Raw genomic sequence first — 19269 nt, 5'->3', positions numbered from 1 at the left:
AAATTGTAAGATGACATGACTAAATAAACTCTGTAGTATGAAAGAAACCGCCTACCTCGTTTACAGCGCCTCCCTTCAACAGCGAGCACACACCGCCAATATATGCTGCACCACTTCGGCTACTCTCAAATTGACTGCCCCTTTAAAACAACGTATTTGCAAAGCATGTAAGGAGTTAAACACCTTAAGCACAACTCAAATGTGTGAGAAACAGCTGTACAAGTTTAAACATGCAATGTATGGTTGACTGCTTTCAGTTCATCCATTTTAGCCTAAGATTTGCAATTCCCTGGTGAGTTTTTAACAGTTTACTATTTAATGAATAACTCACAGATTGCGATAGACATTGAGAAGACCATCAGATATGTCCATACGTACCCACCTGTGATAAACCTGTGCTTTACTAAAGTGAATACGTGAACACAAGAACCGCACTCATTTCTCAGGGGAAAGCAAAGCTGTATGCATTTATGCTAACTGAGGCTCCAATTTAATATGTTTCGATAAGCTTTTCAAATCATTTTGTATTTTTGGATAAACTGATTTTTTTTTTCAAAATATGAAAATATCAAAAATATATTATATACAAAAAAAATATTTATGTTTACAAAAATGTAAATATTAAAATATTTTTCAATATATGTAAATAAATTAGCCAAAAATATTAAATCATTTCAAGTTTATAAAATATTACTGAAGACTCAATTTAGTTTATGCTTTCCAAATGATTCAATACCGTTTCCAAATGATTTATATACACATTCCTACGTTAAACGGACACTACAGTCACCAAAACTATTTTATCTTAATGAAGCAGTTTTGGTGTTTAGATCATTCCCCTGTAGTCTCACTGCTCAATTCTCTGCCATTTAGAAGAAACGTCACTTTGTTTATGCAGCCCTAGCCACACCCTCCCTGCCTGTAACTAACACAGCCTTCTTAAACACTTCCTGTAAAGAGTCATCTAATGTTTACACTTCCTTTATTGCAAAATTTAGAATTTTGTATCTCCTGCTCTGTTAACAGCTCGATAGACCCTGCAGGTGCCTCCTGTCTGTGATTAAAGTTTCATTTACAGAGCAGGACATAAAATATCTTTTAAAGTAAGTAAAATGTGATTGAAAATAAAACCATTATTTTCATACAGGCTTTGTCAGTCACAGACAGGGGAGGTGTGGCTAGGGCTGCATAAACAGAAACAAAAGGGATTTAACTCCAAAATGGCAGTTAATTGAGCAGCGGAACTTCAGGGGCATGATCTACACACCAAAACCGCTTCATGAAGCTAAAGTTGTTTAGGTGACTATAGTGTCCCTGTAAAGTCTATGGTAACTTTCTAGATAAATCATATGGAATTTTTTTTTTAATCATTGGTAGGCTTACTAAATGGAAGCCTAAATTGGTACTTTAGATACTTGATGTGGGTGGAGAATAATGATGGATCATTCAGTATTGCAGAAATCCATGCAGATATAAACGCGTGATGCAGGGGCAAGACCTCTATTTCTGTCAATATTAATAGAAATTACCACTCTAGAACATCATATAGTGGTATTTAGTTTATTCAACCAATACATCCAATCAGTCTCATGAAAATCAATAAACTCCACAAGGTGCCACTGTAAGATATTACAGATATTATCTTCTATGGGAATCTGAATATTGGTGATATTATTTTCGAAATAGTTATTATATTATATTATTTTCGAAATAGTGCTAAGGGCTGACATAAGGAGTGGGCTTCAATAACCAAACCAGAGCTTACTCAGCACCATCCATGGATAGGATAGAGGATAGAGTGAAAGACTAGAAACCACCACTAGACTCTGAGATGTGGGAATGATTTAGCAGTTAATGGGATGAGATGCATGAATATTAAGGACCAGGCAAAGGGCAGTCACTTGGTAACAAAGAGATTGTTAAATGATCTAAGTAGGCTAGTAGGAGCTTCTGTGGTAGATAATGTTATGGTTGACAATGGAGGCCAGTGCAGATTACGGTACGTTTTACTGTAGGTTCAAAGGTTCCAATCCTTATAGCACCCACAAGTTTCACTGTGATGCCCTGTGATATTGTATTAACAAATTAAATTGGAGAGGTGATGATGTTTATGAATAATTAATGTTTATTTTAAAGTTTGTATGTTTTTTTTTTTTTATTACCTAATAATTTTATTTCAAGTCATGACACTGGACACCCCTTGGTCCATTAATATAATTTAATATTATCTTTACCTAAAGCCTATATGAGATGGGCATTAAAAACCCAACCCACAGCACATAAGGCGAGAGTAGAAATGCAGGTAATCTCCTTCTGATATTTATGGGAAGTTCCTGGTCATTGCGCCAGGCTGTATTAATTAGTTACTCTCTGTCACTGCCTACCGAGGAATAGCAATGTATAGTAGAATTTAAAATATTTACTTACGAGAAAAGGTGGACAACATCACTTTTGTCCTTGATGAAATCCCGTCTGTATTTCATGAACTCCTTTAGTGTCACAAGTGGGTTTTCAGAAATGCTGAACTTGTTATCATTAGCCCAGGTTTCCATGGCAACTAACACAATCCTCGTATTTAACTGTTCTTTATAGATCTAATGCACAAGTTGGTATTAAGACAGAACAATGAGTACAGCCTTGCGGTAAAGATAAACTCTAAACAATGTGCTTTTCAATCTGTAATGTATTCAGGTTTTTCACCACTACCACTAAATCATTTGTTAAGTGTCCTTAAACTTGTGCAGGAGAAATATTTATTAAATAGAAATCATTATTTAAGCTTTACCTTACTACAACCTTATATAGAGTTCTCATCAGCCTCCACACGTCAATTGAATGTAACTTTTCTCTTATTGAGGAAAAACGACTTCAGATTAGAAAAATAGTCATGGCCCTGTCATTTTATGCATGAGATAACCTGGACAACATGGAAGTGCTCAAGCTAAGGACATTTCAGAAAGAAAAAAAAATCATTCTTCATTCTTCTCTCTGTCAAGAGCAACTGTGTGTTTTTAGATTTTCTTTACAGAAAACTAAGCACCATGCCGACGTTAATTTATTTTAGTGGTTATGGTGATATGAGGCTATGCGTGCAATCCATTTTTGATGTGAGTTGACAAAAAAATAACGGTATCTTCTTTCTCAACCATAGATCACTTCCCTCTGTCACCTAGACAACAGCAGTTTATCTAGAAGATGTTTAAAACCACAAGTATAAATGTAAGCTTCCATATATTCAGTTTAACAGCAAGTAATCTACAAATATGCAGATAGGCACTTATCTGGCTATCTGTAGGGGACCTTCTACCGCTCTCTTCTTGGCAAAAAAAAACAAACAAAAAAAACTGGAACTAAAGGGGTTCAAATGTTGCCAGGTCTCCTTTGGTGGGAGCTAAGTAAATGGCAAGGACCATGAATTTTGTTTTTTGATACAGCAGATTTGGCCTGAGCCATGTCACCTAATCTGTATACTATATATTGCTTCTTATGATACAATGTATTTTGAATGTATTGCTAGTTAATTGCCCTTATCTGCAGGTGAATGAAATAAAACGTTCAGGCTCATGGGTAGAGTTCTGCTGAAAATATGAATGCTTTATAAATAAACATAATAATAATAATATTGAAATAATATTTGACATGACCATATTTCTTTGTTTCTTTAAATAACTTTAAAGGGACATATTAACAACATAACCACTACAGTGGAGTGATAGTCTAATTTATAAAAAAAAAAAAAAAAAAAGTATATATTATATATATATATATATATATATATATATATATATATATTATACACTTGCATGGAATAGTTTTTCATACTTACTAAATCTGCCAAGTTGACAACCGACTTGGCATAACCGTTTGTATGGCCAACAGATAAGCGGTGCTTCTTATACTGAAAAAAAAAAATGAAAAAGAAAAAAAGATTATTTCAAACCTTAAACATGTGCAAATTTTGCTAACTCTGAGATGAAATATGATTCTTTGCAAAATGTCCCCTTGTAAATTCACTGGTTGACTACTTAAAGATACATTTGATTAAAGGGTTACTCCAACCCTTTTGGAGGGGGTCCTTTTTGGTGTAAAATGCCCTATTGGGCACTGTGGAGAAGGTCCCTCCTCCATTTCCCCTCAAACGTGCAAATAAAAGATTTTTACTCACCTGGAAGACAGCGCCAGGCGAACCTGATCTTCTGCGCCCCCTCCACCGTCACTGGGGCCTCACGCAGTCTAATCACAGAGTTTTTTATAGAGAAGCCTGTTACTGGTCTGTTTCGTCACCTCAAAGCTCAGGAGGGGAAGCGATGTGCGCTGACAACAGACGTAACATATGCACAGAAATGACATTGGCATTTCTGGGATTCCAAGGTCACATGTGCTGGGGGCGCAACTTGCCTTCAGCAAACAATTACAAATATGTTAGTATGTGCAGAAAGACTGTACATACATACTCCAGCCACCATGATCACTACAAATCACTGAAGTGGCCATGGTGGTTGGAGTAACCATTTAATTACTTCTCATGCCAGTAGTTTGAAATAATCGCAATGCTCATAACGAGTGCATTTTATAGATAGAAATAAATCCTGTTTCAAGAAAATAAATCACATTATTAAGTTCTAAAACTTAATGATGCATTGAGGTAAGTAGCAAATAGGTGCTGGTGAAATGAAAAAGTGGCTACACAGACCATCTTACCATTAAATGATCATTAACAATCATCAGTTCAACATATTTGGTTTCTTCTTCAACATTACGTCGCAACCGTCGAGCCTAGAAACAAGAAGACAAGGTAGCACAATAAGTAATCTACTTCCGGACCATCTTTTCAAACATTCCAACGCCACCTGCTGACAGTGTTATCCAATGTCTGCAAAACTAAAGCAGACAATGGCTCTAACAGGCTAAATATTGCTAAATGATTAAAGTAGACTTGCGATACTAAAACAATAACATTACATAGATTGCCTAAACTATTATTATTATTATCATTTTACTTATATAGCGCCAGCAAATTCCGTAGCGCTGTACAATAGAATGTGACGGCAGATAAGAGCCATTCGGCCCATCTAGTCTGCCCAATTTTCTAAATACTTTCATTAGTCCCTGGCCTTATCTTATAGTTAGGATAGCCTTATGCCTATCCCACGCATGCTTAAACTCCTTTACTGTATTACCCTCTACCACTTCAGCTGGAAGGCTATTCCATGCATCCACTACCCTCTCAGTAAAGTAATACTTCCTGATATTATTTTTTAAACCTTTGCCCCTCTAATTTAAGACTATGTCCTCTTGTTGTGGTAGTTTTTCTTCTTTTAAATATAGTCTCCTCCTTTACTGTGTTGATTCCCTTTATGTATTTAAATGTTTCTATCATATCCCCCCTGTCTTGTCTTTCTCCAAGCTATACATGTTAAGATCCTTTAACCTTTCCTGGTAAGTTTTATCCTGCAATCCATGAACCAGTTTAGTAGCCCTTCTCTGAACTCTCTCTAAGGTATCAATATCCTTCTGAAGATACGGTCTCCAGTACTGCGTACAATACTCCAAGTGAGATCTCACCAGTGTTCTGTACAATGGCATGAGCACTTCCCTCTTTCTACTGCTAATACCTCTCCTTGTACAATGGGACATATACAACTATTATAAGTCTTTCGTGGGGGAGGCAAAATATAGAACGGTAATATTCAAACTGGGCCACCGATTCTCACGGGGTTCTTTACTAAATTGAGAATTCAAGGTGAATTTAAAATTAAGGCCAGAGTAGCCAAAGTAAAAGCATGGCTGAATTAGAGAGTTTTTCCAGTTCGGCTATTTTGACTTTAAATTTGACATTTACTTTGAATTCACCTCGAATTCTCATTTTTGTGACAAATCCTGACTGTGAAACTCAGATCTAGACTATAACTGGGCCACCTCAACATTTATATTTTTGTTTACACTATTCCACTGTACGGTCAGTGTTTTCTGCCAAAAAGCTCTATGTTGGACCCATCTGAACATAAAACATTCTGCCACATGTCTCCAGGGGAACTCGGATGCTTTCCTAACACCAGCCTATAGTCAGAGTACTTTTTGAGTCACAGCTTCTGACGCCAACCTCTTTCAAATACACATCTTTAAAAGCAGGGGTACACACTCACATGTCTCTTCATTCTGTGTCTACCAGGGGTCCGATTTAAGTTCACTGACGTGTCATTCAATGACCAGAATTCTAAATTAAAAGATATAAACATTGTCAGCATGCTCCTATGTAAACACATCACAGTATATATCCAATGTATATTAGCAAATCGTATACTTTTTAATTTATTCTTCAATCAATATATTATTTAAAGGGAATCTGTGCTTGAGCCGCTTCTTAACTACATCAGAGATGGACAGTGCACAAAAGTATGACATCACCTTGAGTTCATACAGTAATTTCTTTTGTAGCCTCTATCACAAATAAAAAGGGGGATAGGGTTCCTTTAAACAGTAAATCCAATTTAATGTAGCATTTCTGTTGCTCCTTTACAGTTACCCTTCCCCTTTCTCAAGCCACAATGAACATGATCTTACAGTTGCCAATAATGTTCTTGGGCAGTGTACATGCTGTATATCAAATTTCTCTGTATAATGTAAGCCGCATTTCGATCACTCAAGGACCAGTGAAGGTCAATACCATCATAACAAAGCTTATATTTAAAGATCAGATTCTAAATGGAATCATTCAGTAAGCGTTAGCGGGGCAGAACAGAGCTGCTGAATTAAAAAGGTTACTCCAACCAACAAGACCAGAACTGCTTTTATAAGTGATCATGGTGGTAGCAGTCTGTATGTGTCGTGTTTTTGATTGAAATGCTGCTCATTCAGATATATCTGAAATTTTGTGCCGGGGGTTAGTTACACCCCCTGGTACAGGTGACTTCGTAAGCCAGGAAATTTGGACACTGCTTGCTGGCAACAGACGTAATGAGCTGCACTCTTGCAGGAAGTGCTGGGAGGCTCTATCTCCCCTTCCCGCCTCCCTCCATTTGCTGAAATAGCCCATTTTGGGTTTATTACTGTTTTTGCTTATGACCCTCCCTCCTTCATCCACTCCTTCCCTCTTTCATCCACTCCTTCCCTCCCTTCCCAGGCTCAGAACAGGGGGTGGGTGCAGAAGGGTTTTACTTAAAATCAGAGGGACAGACCTAGTGAATAATGCCACATAAGGCATTTTAAATTGATTAATGAATAAATAGAAGTTAAACCACTATTTAGTATATACAACACCCAGTGTCAATAAATAAATAGAAGTTAAACCACTATTTTTAATTGCTTAACAAATTTAGACAAAAAAGGGTTTGAGTAACCTTTAAACAAGACAACAGGACGTTGTATGTCCAAATGGGTCTTTAAGAGTCAGATTATAATAGATAGGCTTGGGGCTTTCAGGGTTTAGTAAAATAAGAAATATACAGGTTAGTAAAAGTAGCCATTAATTTTCAGTAACTGATCGTTAATTAAAACAATTTACATTTTAGTCAGACAGTCAAACTGGAGAATGTATTAAATGCAGCGTATCTTTCTAGTTCAATTATTTCGGCTTAAAACTAGGAATTCCCTAATCAGTTCACAACAAGAAACACTTCAATAAATAAGCCAGTGAATGTGTTTTCCTCAACTTGTAAGGAGACAAAAAAATACCTACCAGATGGTAGATCATCCAGAGGAAATTCAAGTAATTTTGATTTGTAAACAGAATGGAATTGGTAGTCTGCCTGCAAAACCAAATAAATTAAACATTTAAAATAGTGTTATACAGGAAGTTTATTAACTGAACAGTAATTGGTTAGAAGTTGATTCCCAAATGGCAGTCTTAGTCTAGTCTACTACAAGGTAGTGAAATTACGTTTTAAGGGAAAACATGCCGCTGAACATCTCCAGGGATTTATGGGATACGTGTAGTTCTCACTATCAGGGTTATTCTCTAATATCTAAAATGTTGTGAATGGAATCTAAATCTAAATATATATGTACAGTGAGTGAAAAAAGTATTTGATCCCCTGCTGATTTTGAACATTTGCCCACTGACACAGAAATGATCAGTCTATAATTTTAATAGTAGGTGTATTTTAACAGTGAGAGACAGAATAACAAAAAAAGAATGCAGAAAAAAGCATGTCAAAAAAGTTATAAATTGATTTGCATGTTTATAAGTGAAATAGGTATTTGACCCCTTTGACTTAGTACTTGGTGGCAAAACCCTTGTTGGCAAACACTGAGGTCAGACGTTTCTTGTAGTTGGCCACCAGGTTTGCACACATCTCAGGAGGGATTTTGTCCCACTCCTCTTAGCAGATCCTCTCCAAGTCATTAAGGTTTCGAGGTTGACGTCTGGCAACTCAAACCTTCAACTCCCTCCACAGATTTTCTATGGGATCAATGTCTGGAAACTGGATAAGCAACTCAACGACCTTAATGTGCTTCTTCTTGAGCCACTCCATTTGCAAATAATCGCACCAACTGTTGTCACCTTCTCACCAAGCTGCCTGGCGATGGTCTTGTAGCCCATTCCAGCCTTGAGTAGGTCTACAATCTTCTCCTTGACATCCTTGGACAGCTGGCCGTGGTGGAGAGTTTGGAATCTGATTGATTGCTTCTGTGGACAGGTAGGTGTCTTTTATACAGGTAACGAGCTGAAATTATGAGCACTCTCGTTAAGAGTTATAAATCAATTTATAACTTTTTTGACATGCGTTTTTCTGGATTTTGTTTTTGTTCTTCTGTCTCTCACTGTTAAGATACACCTACCATTAAAATTATAGACTTATGATTTCTTTGTCAGTGGAAAAACGTTGAAAATCAAATACTTTTTTCCCTCACCATAGCTGAGTTTGGACATTTTTCCAACATAGCAGAGGAAAAAAATCCTCCAGGACGGACATGTCAAGTACCCTCAGAAAGCACTTCAGGTGTGAAGTCAGTAGAAATCTGACAGTCTTCCCTTTATACAATGCCAAGAACTTGACAAGGTGGCCCATGCAAATGTGATTTGGTTAGCAGATCAGCCAGAGGATTTTATAGCCATCTCTTTAAAAGTGTCATAGGAATCTAGGGTCATTGCATGGGCTGGCAGGTCATGGGCTAGAGTGATGAAGACAACAGTAATAGCATGGTTAACTGTCCTGATCCCATTAATTTATGTAACCTTATTATTCTGTATTATTTTTTTTTGAAAGGGGGGGGGGGGGGTTGAAAGTAACTGTTAGAAGGTTCCTCGAACAGGGACTCAGCTTCAGACAGGCAGGTGTACACAGAGTTAGAATGGTCTACAAAAGCATTGTGGGACACCGGTGACTTCTCTACTCTGGATTCAATTCTCGCCATGTTCTTCCCCAGTGCCTGGATCGCGGCCTTTAGTTATCTAGCCCTCATCTCTCCTAAACCAAATGCTGTAGGATTCTTGTGTTGTCATCCAGAACTCTTTCTTGGGAATCAGAAGCCTCCTCATCAGATTGATTCACCTGCCTCTGCAGGTGCCATCTTGAGAGGCTCCCAGGTTCTTCCTCATTCTAGCTCTCTCAATCCTTGGGTAAGACTGCGTTGGAATTTCCGATGTAAACAAAAGTTATCATAAGACAAAGTAGGGACTGTTTTGTCTTATGGTAAAGCCTGAGGTTCACAAAAGTTGACAAAAAGGAGGAGCTCATCTGTCAACTTTTGTCCAATGTTTGTAGCAGTTACAAATGATGGATGCGGAATTCAGTGTTGTATTCTGGTGCATACGCAAGAGTACACCACTTACGTGGCTCCTGGCCATTGAAATGCCAGGAGCTAAAGAGCCTGAGGTAAATAAAACTCATCTGCCCTTCACCCTGCGGCCACCAGACCCACACTGAATCGGTCCATTTTAGAGGACTTTGAGAAATATGCAAGGACCCAGGAAATTGACGGATCTGCTTTAAGGGTCTCATGGGAAGACAAATATTTATCTAGATTCTACTAATACCCAGAAATGTATATATATGGGTTTCTCTCTTGTTGTTAAATGCTGCATTCTAAAATGTACAGAAACAATACGCATTTTTGTGTGCTTTTCCAATGAACAACGTCGTTATTATTTTTCTGATGTTCTATTTAAAGAGGTGATTAGAAATGTCAACTGTATTATGTTAAAATACCTTTTTATTTTGTTTATGTAAGAATTTAAAAAAATTCCGGGAGTGTGACTTTATAGAGAAAGAGAGTATATATGGAGGAGTTCCATGTGTATGTATCTGCAAGGGAAAAATACTTAGAAATCCTCCCACTCAGTTCTAGACACGGTCATCATTCCTTCAATTTCACCTTGATGTTGTTGACATGGAAAGAATGTACTAAGAAATATATTCACATTTTCCATGAAATAGAGAAAAAAGGTATACAGTAAAAATGTATACAGAGTATATAAGGATACATTTCAGGGCAGATATGGAATTGGAGAAAATGAAACAGTAAAGGAGAGTAGAATGTGTTCCTAATCTGTTAAGCAACAAAACTAAGCATGTTTTTCATGGTCTGCTGGGGACACAAGGATAATGCCATATCTCAGAAAATGTTTCAACGATTATTGCTAGGGCGTCGGACATCTATGGAGGAATTCTTTAGAAAGCATGCGTGCTCAGCGTTTTCCATAGCATGGTAGCACGCACAAAATTGAGGGGGATACAGAATGCATAGGGTTAACTAATTTAAGGTGCTTGATTTCCATGTGCCCTGCAAAATAAATAAATTAAAAACAAAAAGAGATCTTTAACAAATTAATAATAATAATAAATAAATAATTAATAATAATATAAAACTACTTTTAGTTAATTTGGTTCTGCTAAAAGTTCTTAAGTGGCATTTCCTCTCTAAACATAAGTTATAGCTCAGGGTTGCCCAAAAGGTAGATCCCCAGATGTTGTAGAACTACAACTCCCATGATGCTTTGCATGCATTTAGAATGGCAAAGCATCATGGAAGCTGTAGTGTTAAAACATTTGGGGACCTACCTTTGGGGTACCCCTGGTATAGGTGATATTCAATACTTTATTTAATGGTATAATTTCCTTCATTAAAGTCAGGTTGGATTTTAAGGAATACAAATCTGATGATGCTCAGCCAGCAGAATGCCTGTTATTATACCCATAGTCCTATCTGTACTGCATTATATAATATTCTCTCTCTCTCACTGCCTGAGCCCTCCCCCCTCCAGGGACACCCACGCTCTAATCACAGCGTAGAGAAGGCGTACAGAACTCCCAGCTTGGAGGCAGAAGCGATGCACGCCGGGAAGTGTAGTCCCACGCACCAAGGTAGTGGATAGCAACCGAGGTCCTCACGACTGCTCTCCCAGGATCCCCGGCGTCGGGAAATAGCGAGCATGCGCAGTGCGCTGTGTGGGAGCTCCAGCGAGCTGGTAACACTGTGTGTGCATTGCTGGTAAGTGATCCCCATTACAGGCGTTCATGGCGGGGGTTTTAATGCAGTGGGAGGGCTGCGGTAATAGGGTTAATATGGCAATTAGACTCCCAGGATGTAATGTATGTGGGAATCCAGCACAGAGAGGGTTAAACATGTCCTCTATAATAACAAGCACTCACTGCCCAGGACAGACTGATATATGTATCATTACACCATGCATGCTAGGTGGGCACAGAGAGGGTTAAACATGTCCTCTATAATAACAAGCACTCACTGCCCAGGTCAGACTGATATATGTACCAATACACCATGCATGCTAGGTGGGCACAGAGAGGGTTAAACATGTCCTCTATAATAACATGCACTCACTGCCCAGGACAGACTGATATATGTACCAATACACCATGCATGCTAGGTGGGCACAGAGAGGGTTAAACATGTCCTCTATAATAACATGCACTCACTGCCCAGCACAGGCAGATATATGTATCAATACACCATGCATGTTAGGTGGGCACAGAGAGGGTTAAACATGTCCTCTATAATAACAAGCACTCACTGCCCAGGACAGACTGATATATGTACCAATACACCATGCATGCTAGGTGGGCACAGAGAGGGTTAAACATGTCCTCTATAATAACATGCACTCACTGCCCAGCACAGGCAGATATATGTATCAATACACCATGCATGCTAGGTGGGCACAGAGAGGGTTAAACATGTCCTCTATAATAACATGCACTCACTGCCCAGCACAGGCAGATATATGTATCAATACACCATGCATGCTAGGTGGGCACAGAGAGGGTTAAACGTGTCCCAGGGTGAGAGCCATGTCCTCTACAATAACAAGCACTCACTGCCCAGGACAGACTGATATACGTATCAACACACCATGCATGCTAGGTGGGCACAGAGAGGGTTAAACGTGTCCCAGGGTGAGAGCCATGTCCTCTACAATAACAAGCACTCACTGCCCAGGACAGACTGATATATGTACCAATACACCATGCATGCTAGGTGGACACAGAAAGGGTTAACATGCTTTGTTATTGCAGTCAGACATTTTAACAGCCAAATAAACAATGTATCAAGATACAAACAGGAGCTAGTCTAAGGTGCAAAGTGCTACATTGTGGCATTCTATCCGTTGCCATGGTGATTGCTCCATTGCATCCCATTTTTGCTTTGATGAATGTCATATTGGGCTGTTTTAGGAGCCAGTGAAGAATATTGTAATAGATCAGGGGTAGGCAACCTGAGGCACTCCAGATGTTGTGGACTACATCTCCCATAATGCTGGCAAAGTATCAGGGGAGATCAAGGCCACAACATCTGGAGTGCCTAAGTTTGCTTACTCCAACTATTGATACAGGAGTTAGGAGCTAGCAGTAAGAACAGCAGGAGTCTTGGCTCTTGGTGGTTGCTGGTGGCTAGCGAGTGCCTAATAATGTCACTTTGAGGTGAACAAATGTGTTTTCCTCTTTATTTCTTGTTTTTTGTTTCTGGGGATAATGTGGGACAACACAATATTTCACTGCATTTGTATGATATCAGTGGATTTTACTCTGCAACACAGATTTTATAGTTGAGTATGTATAGTAGTAGTGTGACGAGGTGTCCATTAAACGTGGAGATAACTTTCGGATCGAACTGCAATTAGTCCGAATTTGGGCTCATCAGGTGATCAGTCGAATTCCTGAATTGAAATGTACCTGAATCTCAAACCTTTTGAAGTGAGCAATGGTTGAGTGTTCATTTGGATTTGTGATTCTGGATCTTGCCAATTGAGCCAAAAAAAAGCTGATTGATGCGAGGGGAAAAAAGACGATGATAGTTGGCTAGGTGACAATCACTAAATATTGATTTTATTCACAGATCAAATGATAAGTGACCAATTGGAGGAAATCAAGGTGGAGCAGTAAAAAAAACAAACCGAATATATTGTATATTCAATGTATAAATATAGATTTTACTTTATTCCTCCTCCTTTTTTCTTTTCCACAATATTGGTTACTTATTTTTTTTTTTTTATTCGATCTGTGAACCAAATGGCTGGAAAAGGCTCCCATCAGTGTACAATATATACATGATATATTATGTATATATAGTGATGTACACTGATTGGCCCATGTTCATATATTTTGGTTTGTCTGAGTTGGGTTTTCAGTATAGAAATTCTGCCAAGCTGACATATGGCCGAAATTCAGGCATTCCAAAAAATGTTAAATTTTGGGGAGTAACTGTTTAGCCAAGTTGAATTTTCTCACCATGGTTAAATATATTCCCTATACTGCAACTTGCGGTACTTACAGATTAGATTTATTTCAAGCCCCTTTAGACCAACTTAGTACATTACCTCTGTTAAGTCACTCTATAGTCTAATAATATCTTGATTTGAATATATGTAAAATGCAATACACTAAACATCAAATTCTAGTGATTGAAATGTAAACTGCAAAACGTTTCCACACTTAATTTGTAAAAAAAAAAAATTGTTAAAAATAAAAAAAATTGTCAAACTCTGCAACTTCTTTTTGCCTAAAATGCAATGCAGATTACTGTCTTGCGAATAATGCCAATTTTGTTCTAAAATGTATAGTTTCGGTGTTGATTCTCCACAATTCATGGCACCATGAGTCTTGGACCATAGATGGGCAGTCTGAGCACCATAACCACTATATACCGTTTTAGTGGTTATAGCTAACAAGCAATTGGTGTCTTTGCCTGGCTTAGCTTATCAATGCCATTTAAATATGGACTAAACTAATTTTGCTTATTCAGAAGTGGAATGTCCACATTAGCAATTTGGTGAGTAAGTGTGGCAATATTTACTGGTTATTGTGCTTTGATCTTTCTTTTTCATAAAACGTTATTGTATGGGGAAAATTTCTATCTAAAGTATACCTTTCCACTATGTAACCCCTGCGCTGGCAAACGGACATGTAATAACATCTAGATTTTAACAAATCCCCCAAAACCTCAGATGTGTCACTTAGCAAGTACAACACTGAGAGGGGCTCAGTTTTGGGAGAGAGAAATTTACTCTCATCTGACCATTTCCTGAAACTCTATTTGTATGGGAGTGGTTATGACTCAATCAAGGGTGTTGGTCTCAGCCCTGCACCTGAATTAGGTGACATGTAGCACAGCACTGTCTGATATCTACAATAGTATACACAGTACTGGTCAGGCACCAAACAAATGTTTTCACTCCAATATTAACACCTCATTAACTTACTGTCCCATTAAGAGATATTTATCCTGAAAACTCTCTGTGCTCAACCCCTATCTATATTTTATATAGAACTTTATAGATTTGTATCTTGTAAGGTGTTTAGGTCCTTTTTAAATGTTGGAAATATTTCAACTTTCATATTTTGATATGACACAACTATGGCACGAGTCTCTATGTCGCTCACACTATAATCCATGCTTCCTTAAACTCCGGCCCTCCAGATGTTGCTAAACTACAACTTCCATGAGTCTATGACTGAAATAGATAGGCTGAGAATCATGGGAGTTGTAGTTCAGCAACATCTGGAGGGCCGGAGTTTGGGGAAGCCTGCGTATAATCCCACTTCCTGTGCACAATGGACCTTATTTACTATATGTGGCATTGCAGAGAATTGATAATGGAATTTCAGTATCAATTTTTCACAAAATAGATTAGCTGAGAAAACTAGAAGTGGAGAATGTATTTTGTTTGCCTATTTTGACCAAGATTTTTGATTGTTTGTTTTTATAATTTCGCTACAATTGCCATTCCCATTAATAAAGTAAAATGTTCTGGCAGTGTGTTCCGGCTGATGAGGGAGAGAACGCACACGTACAGACCCTGCTCCCTTCCCTCTGAATTTTCAATAATTGTGGTGTGATATGCAGTTATTGCATCTTAGGGCAATATAAGGTTCTCAACAGCATCAGAATTGCTGCTGGTGGCTGATTTTTACCCTTTGAGACTCCTTTTTTTATGTTTGAGTTTAGCAGCTTCTTGTCTTTGCACAGGCAGTACATGCAGTGTGCTTTTTATATTTTACAGTCTGAAAAATTAACTTGCCATTTTTTTATTTTTAATAATTTGGATTTTTTATGTTGTATATCATGCTCCCCCCCCCCCCCCCTTCCCTGTCACTGTTTTCAACAGACGTGGACATGTATGTGATTGCCTCTGCATGTTCTAGTATGTGATACACAAGCTGTGGCTGATATTAATCATTACAGATTCTGACTCATTGCAGCAGAAGTCACCATATAAGATCCAGGCTGTTTCCTTGTCCAATTGACAGATGGCTGTAAAAATTTTACAAAAGGATTCTTTGGATTAGAGGCTCATTCTAAACAAACGCACCCACTCCAGTCTCAGACTGATCACCAGGAAGGCCTGCATGTGTATGGGTATATCTCAGTTTAGTGTTTCACTAATTACACATATAGATGCGCGTCATGGAAACTTTCAATCTTATAATGGTACAAATTATTTGTTCTCTCTCCACTGAATTCTGCATCAGTTATTGTGACCAGAACAGTTACAAACATATTTACATGCTGGGAGATCATAGGATGCAAAGCTGGGCAATGTATGATTAAAGATCTTGTTTAAAACTGAGGAATGGTTTCTAGAAGAAGAAGAAGAATTAAAGTAACAAAGTTGGCCACACTCTGCTAATGAATGGCACAAAGCGCAAAAAAGATAATTTGTACAATATGAACATTAGCCAGCCCAAAACTCTAGTTCTGGGCTGGCTTAAGACACATGATGATGCTGCTGGCAGTGGAATTATATCTCCAGCAGCCAAGGGGTTAAACTCTGTACACTGCACATACAGACTCCACGCACCATGACCACTTCAAATCACCAAAATGGTCATGGTGCTTGGTCATGCTTGCACACTATTGATTAAATCTGCCAATGTCTCACAAAAGACACCATAAACGCTCCTATCTTTATTACTGCAACCTTATTCTCCATCAAACAAAATGCTGCTACCCATCTCATCTCACTCAGTTCCTATTTCCCACTGGCTTCCTATTCAATGAAAAAACTAAATGGAAAGTTTTTCCCCTAACTTACGAAATCTCTGCCTTTACTAGCAAGCCTGGTCCTGCTTTGCTTTATTGCTGTTGTGACCCCATGCACTGACATAGACTCTATATACATTGAATGTTTGTTTCTCCTTCCAGTAAGTTTTAAATATATTCTCTGTGTTTCCTTGGCAGGTGCCACTAATACAGAAACCAACATGGGCTGCCAGGAAGTCCACGCAGTCACTTTATTTGCCTTTGTATGTGGTACAGCCTCCATAGCTGGGTTATTTGCTGCCACTTTGCTTCCTCAGTGGAGACAGATGCAACTCTACACCTTCAACAGAAATGAGAAGAACCTAACGGTTAGCATTGGTCTGTGGGTGAAATGCACGCGCTTGGAGTGGAGTCGCGACTGCATGATGTACGACACAGATTGGTACGCAAGTGTCGATCAACTGGACATCCGTGTTCTGCAGTTTGCCCTTCCTTTCAGTATCCTGACCGCTGCTTCTGCCCTCATCCTGTGCCTAACCGGAATCTGTAACACCACCTTCACCACAAATGTGCCAAACCTAAAGCTTACCAAATGTCTTGTCAATAGTTCTGGCTGTCACCTTGTGGCTGGTTTGCTGTTTATTCTTGCAGGAACCATGAGCATAACTCCCTCCATCTGGGTTATATTTTATAACAACGTTCTTAATAGCAAGTATGGGCCATATTTTACGTACGACATAGCTGTCTTTGTTGCCATAGGTAGTTCTGGTGGGATGTTCTTCACTGCCCTTTTGTTATTTTTATGGTATTGTGCGTGCAAATCCCTTCCTTCCCCTTTCTGGCAGCCTCTCTATTCGCATGTCCCTAGTATGCACAGCTACGTACCCCCATCATACCCGTCCCGGTCCCGTCTTTCAGCCCTTGAAATTGACATTCCTGTTGTTACGCACACTGCCTAAAGACATCAAATGCTGCTTGTGCCAATAGACTTTCATGTTGCATTTAAATATCTGTATATTTGTGATGCATATTGTATTTTTTAAACCTTTCGTTTGGCCTATTTAGTGGGGGGGGGGGGGGGGTTCTCAGTTTTGTTGCTTTTCATTTCTGTTTCTGAGCCAAAATGCATGTTCTGCATCCTCGCTTCACATTAAGAGAATGGAGAAAGCAAAATACCTTACAGACAGAACCTTTTAAAAGTAGACAAAACCAATAAGCGTCTGATGACTGGAACTATTCCTATACAGATTGCTCATTGTCTTCTACAAATGGACTTGCATACATTCCTTACATAGAATTGGTCACTACTGTTGCATGAACTGCAACTCAAAAAAGCTAGCAATGCATTGTGGTCCTTGGAAAGGGTCAGTGGTTACCTCATATCTGCTGTTACGACTTATTTATGCACAAAATGACCAACATATATAATTAGCAAATAAATTTAGTTACATTTGGAAATATCTTCATTTACAGAAACAATACAAGCTGTAAATATAAATGTATATTGGGAAATCCTGGGTATAGTGAGCAGCTCAATAATGGAATTCCTGCTGATTGCATTTTTCTTCAGTTAATTATGCTAAATATGTGACATGTTTTAAAATGTATTTGAAAAACCTTGGTACTTTTTTTTTATTTCCTTTTTTTTTATACTTTCACATACGTCTGTTTTCCTAATTATTTTGTGATTTTCAAAATGTTGTTAATTGTAGAGTCCTTGGCTTGATAAAATAATGTTTACGTGCTCCTAATTGCACATGTGTAAAATGTACATGCCGCTAACAAGTCAAGTGCTCGATAGATAAAGAAAATTCTATTTAAATATGTGAAATAAATTTTTGGAATGACTAAGTTGGGATTTTTGTTCATTCGTGAACTTCTCCTAGAACACAAATATATGGATAAAATACATTGTGCCATTAATTGTATAGCTTTATATAGAAATAAACTATATTCTATTTATGGACTCTCCTACCATCTTGTTGGCATAGACAGTCACTTGTTGGCATAGACATCTATTCCGACAGCTGAATGACAGGAGAGAGCAGATGAACCCTTTTAGAAGAGGTTCTCCTGCTCTTTGTCACAGCGCTTGTTAAGGGAATATAGAAATGGATCTAGTGTGGATCTGTGCCACTATGATAACTTTTATAGTGAATGTCTAAGGAGATATTATTTGTTAACTTGCATGTGTCAGGATTGGATCACATTTAAGAATAGATTTAAAACAAAACAAAAAAAGAGAGAAAAAACATTGTTTAACTGAGCTGATCTGTATCCAAAATTTTAACGCAACATGTTTTCCATAACTCCAATTTAACTCCAGCTTGGAGTATGAAATGTGATGCCATATTCCAGAAGAGCTGGCATCACAAACAAGATCTAAAATCTGTTCATTTTTCAGTGAGTAGGGTGTCAGGACTGGTGATCCTGAAGAATAAAATTCTGTAATGACTTATCCTACTAATAAAAACATAATGAGGTCATGTCCTACTTGTAAGATAATGTAATTTTAGGCTACTGCAATCAGCAGAGATGTTCCCATGGCTTGTGCCTAGGGCACAGTGCTACATTTCCAGTCCAGTAGAATGTGCTGGTGGATGACTTCAAACATACCAAATTGGCCCATAATAGTAAGAGTTATGAAATAACCCTAAGTACAACTGGGAACCCTATTGCCTTTAGCAGCTGTCCAGCTCTGTGACAATTCTCATGATGCTTAGTTGAAGCACAACTGACCATTATTAAAATTGTACTCCCAACAGCAGGTGTAAGTCTTGGTGAGGTGCTTTGCGTACATGAAGGAGTACACCATAGACCAGGGTCCGG

The 19269-nt window shown here is 38.3% G+C and overlaps 2 protein-coding genes across 8 annotated transcripts in view; one reads left to right on the top strand and one right to left on the bottom strand.

The window, feature by feature from the left end:
- Nucleotides 1–19269, bottom strand: part of ADAM22 (ADAM metallopeptidase domain 22) — a 225538-nt gene that overhangs the window by 52050 nt on the left and 154219 nt on the right. For all 7 annotated transcript variants that reach the window (XM_063452487.1, XM_063452488.1, XM_063452489.1 and 4 more), the window contains exons 7-12: nt 7679–7748; nt 6147–6217; nt 4702–4776; nt 3827–3898; nt 2428–2594; nt 56–140 (exon numbers count right to left, since the gene is read on the bottom strand). In XM_063452487.1, coding sequence (XP_063308557.1) covers nt 56–140; nt 2428–2594; nt 3827–3898; nt 4702–4776; nt 6147–6217; nt 7679–7748 — 540 coding nt within the window. The remainder of the gene's footprint in view (nt 1–55; nt 141–2427; nt 2595–3826; nt 3899–4701; nt 4777–6146; nt 6218–7678; nt 7749–19269) is intronic.
- CLDN12 (claudin 12) lies at nt 11340–18291 on the top strand. Its single transcript, XM_063452498.1, has 2 exons — nt 11340–11433; nt 16639–18291. The coding sequence occupies exon 2, from the start codon at nt 16662–16664 to the stop codon at nt 17397–17399; it is 738 nt and encodes a 245-aa protein (XP_063308568.1). The 5' UTR covers nt 11340–11433; nt 16639–16661; the 3' UTR covers nt 17400–18291.

This window comes from Pelobates fuscus, chromosome 4 (genome assembly GCF_036172605.1).
Source record: "Pelobates fuscus isolate aPelFus1 chromosome 4, aPelFus1.pri, whole genome shotgun sequence".
In the NCBI taxonomy this organism is placed as follows: domain Eukaryota; kingdom Metazoa; phylum Chordata; class Amphibia; order Anura; family Pelobatidae; genus Pelobates; species Pelobates fuscus.
The sequence above is the reverse complement of the archived record's forward strand: the minus strand, read 5'-3'. Positions and strand labels throughout refer to the sequence as shown.

Coding starts and splice junctions, on each gene's coding strand:
- CLDN12 (XM_063452498.1), top strand. CDS start 16,662: ATGGGCTGCCAGGAAGTCCACGCAGTCACTTTATTTGCCTTTGTATGT.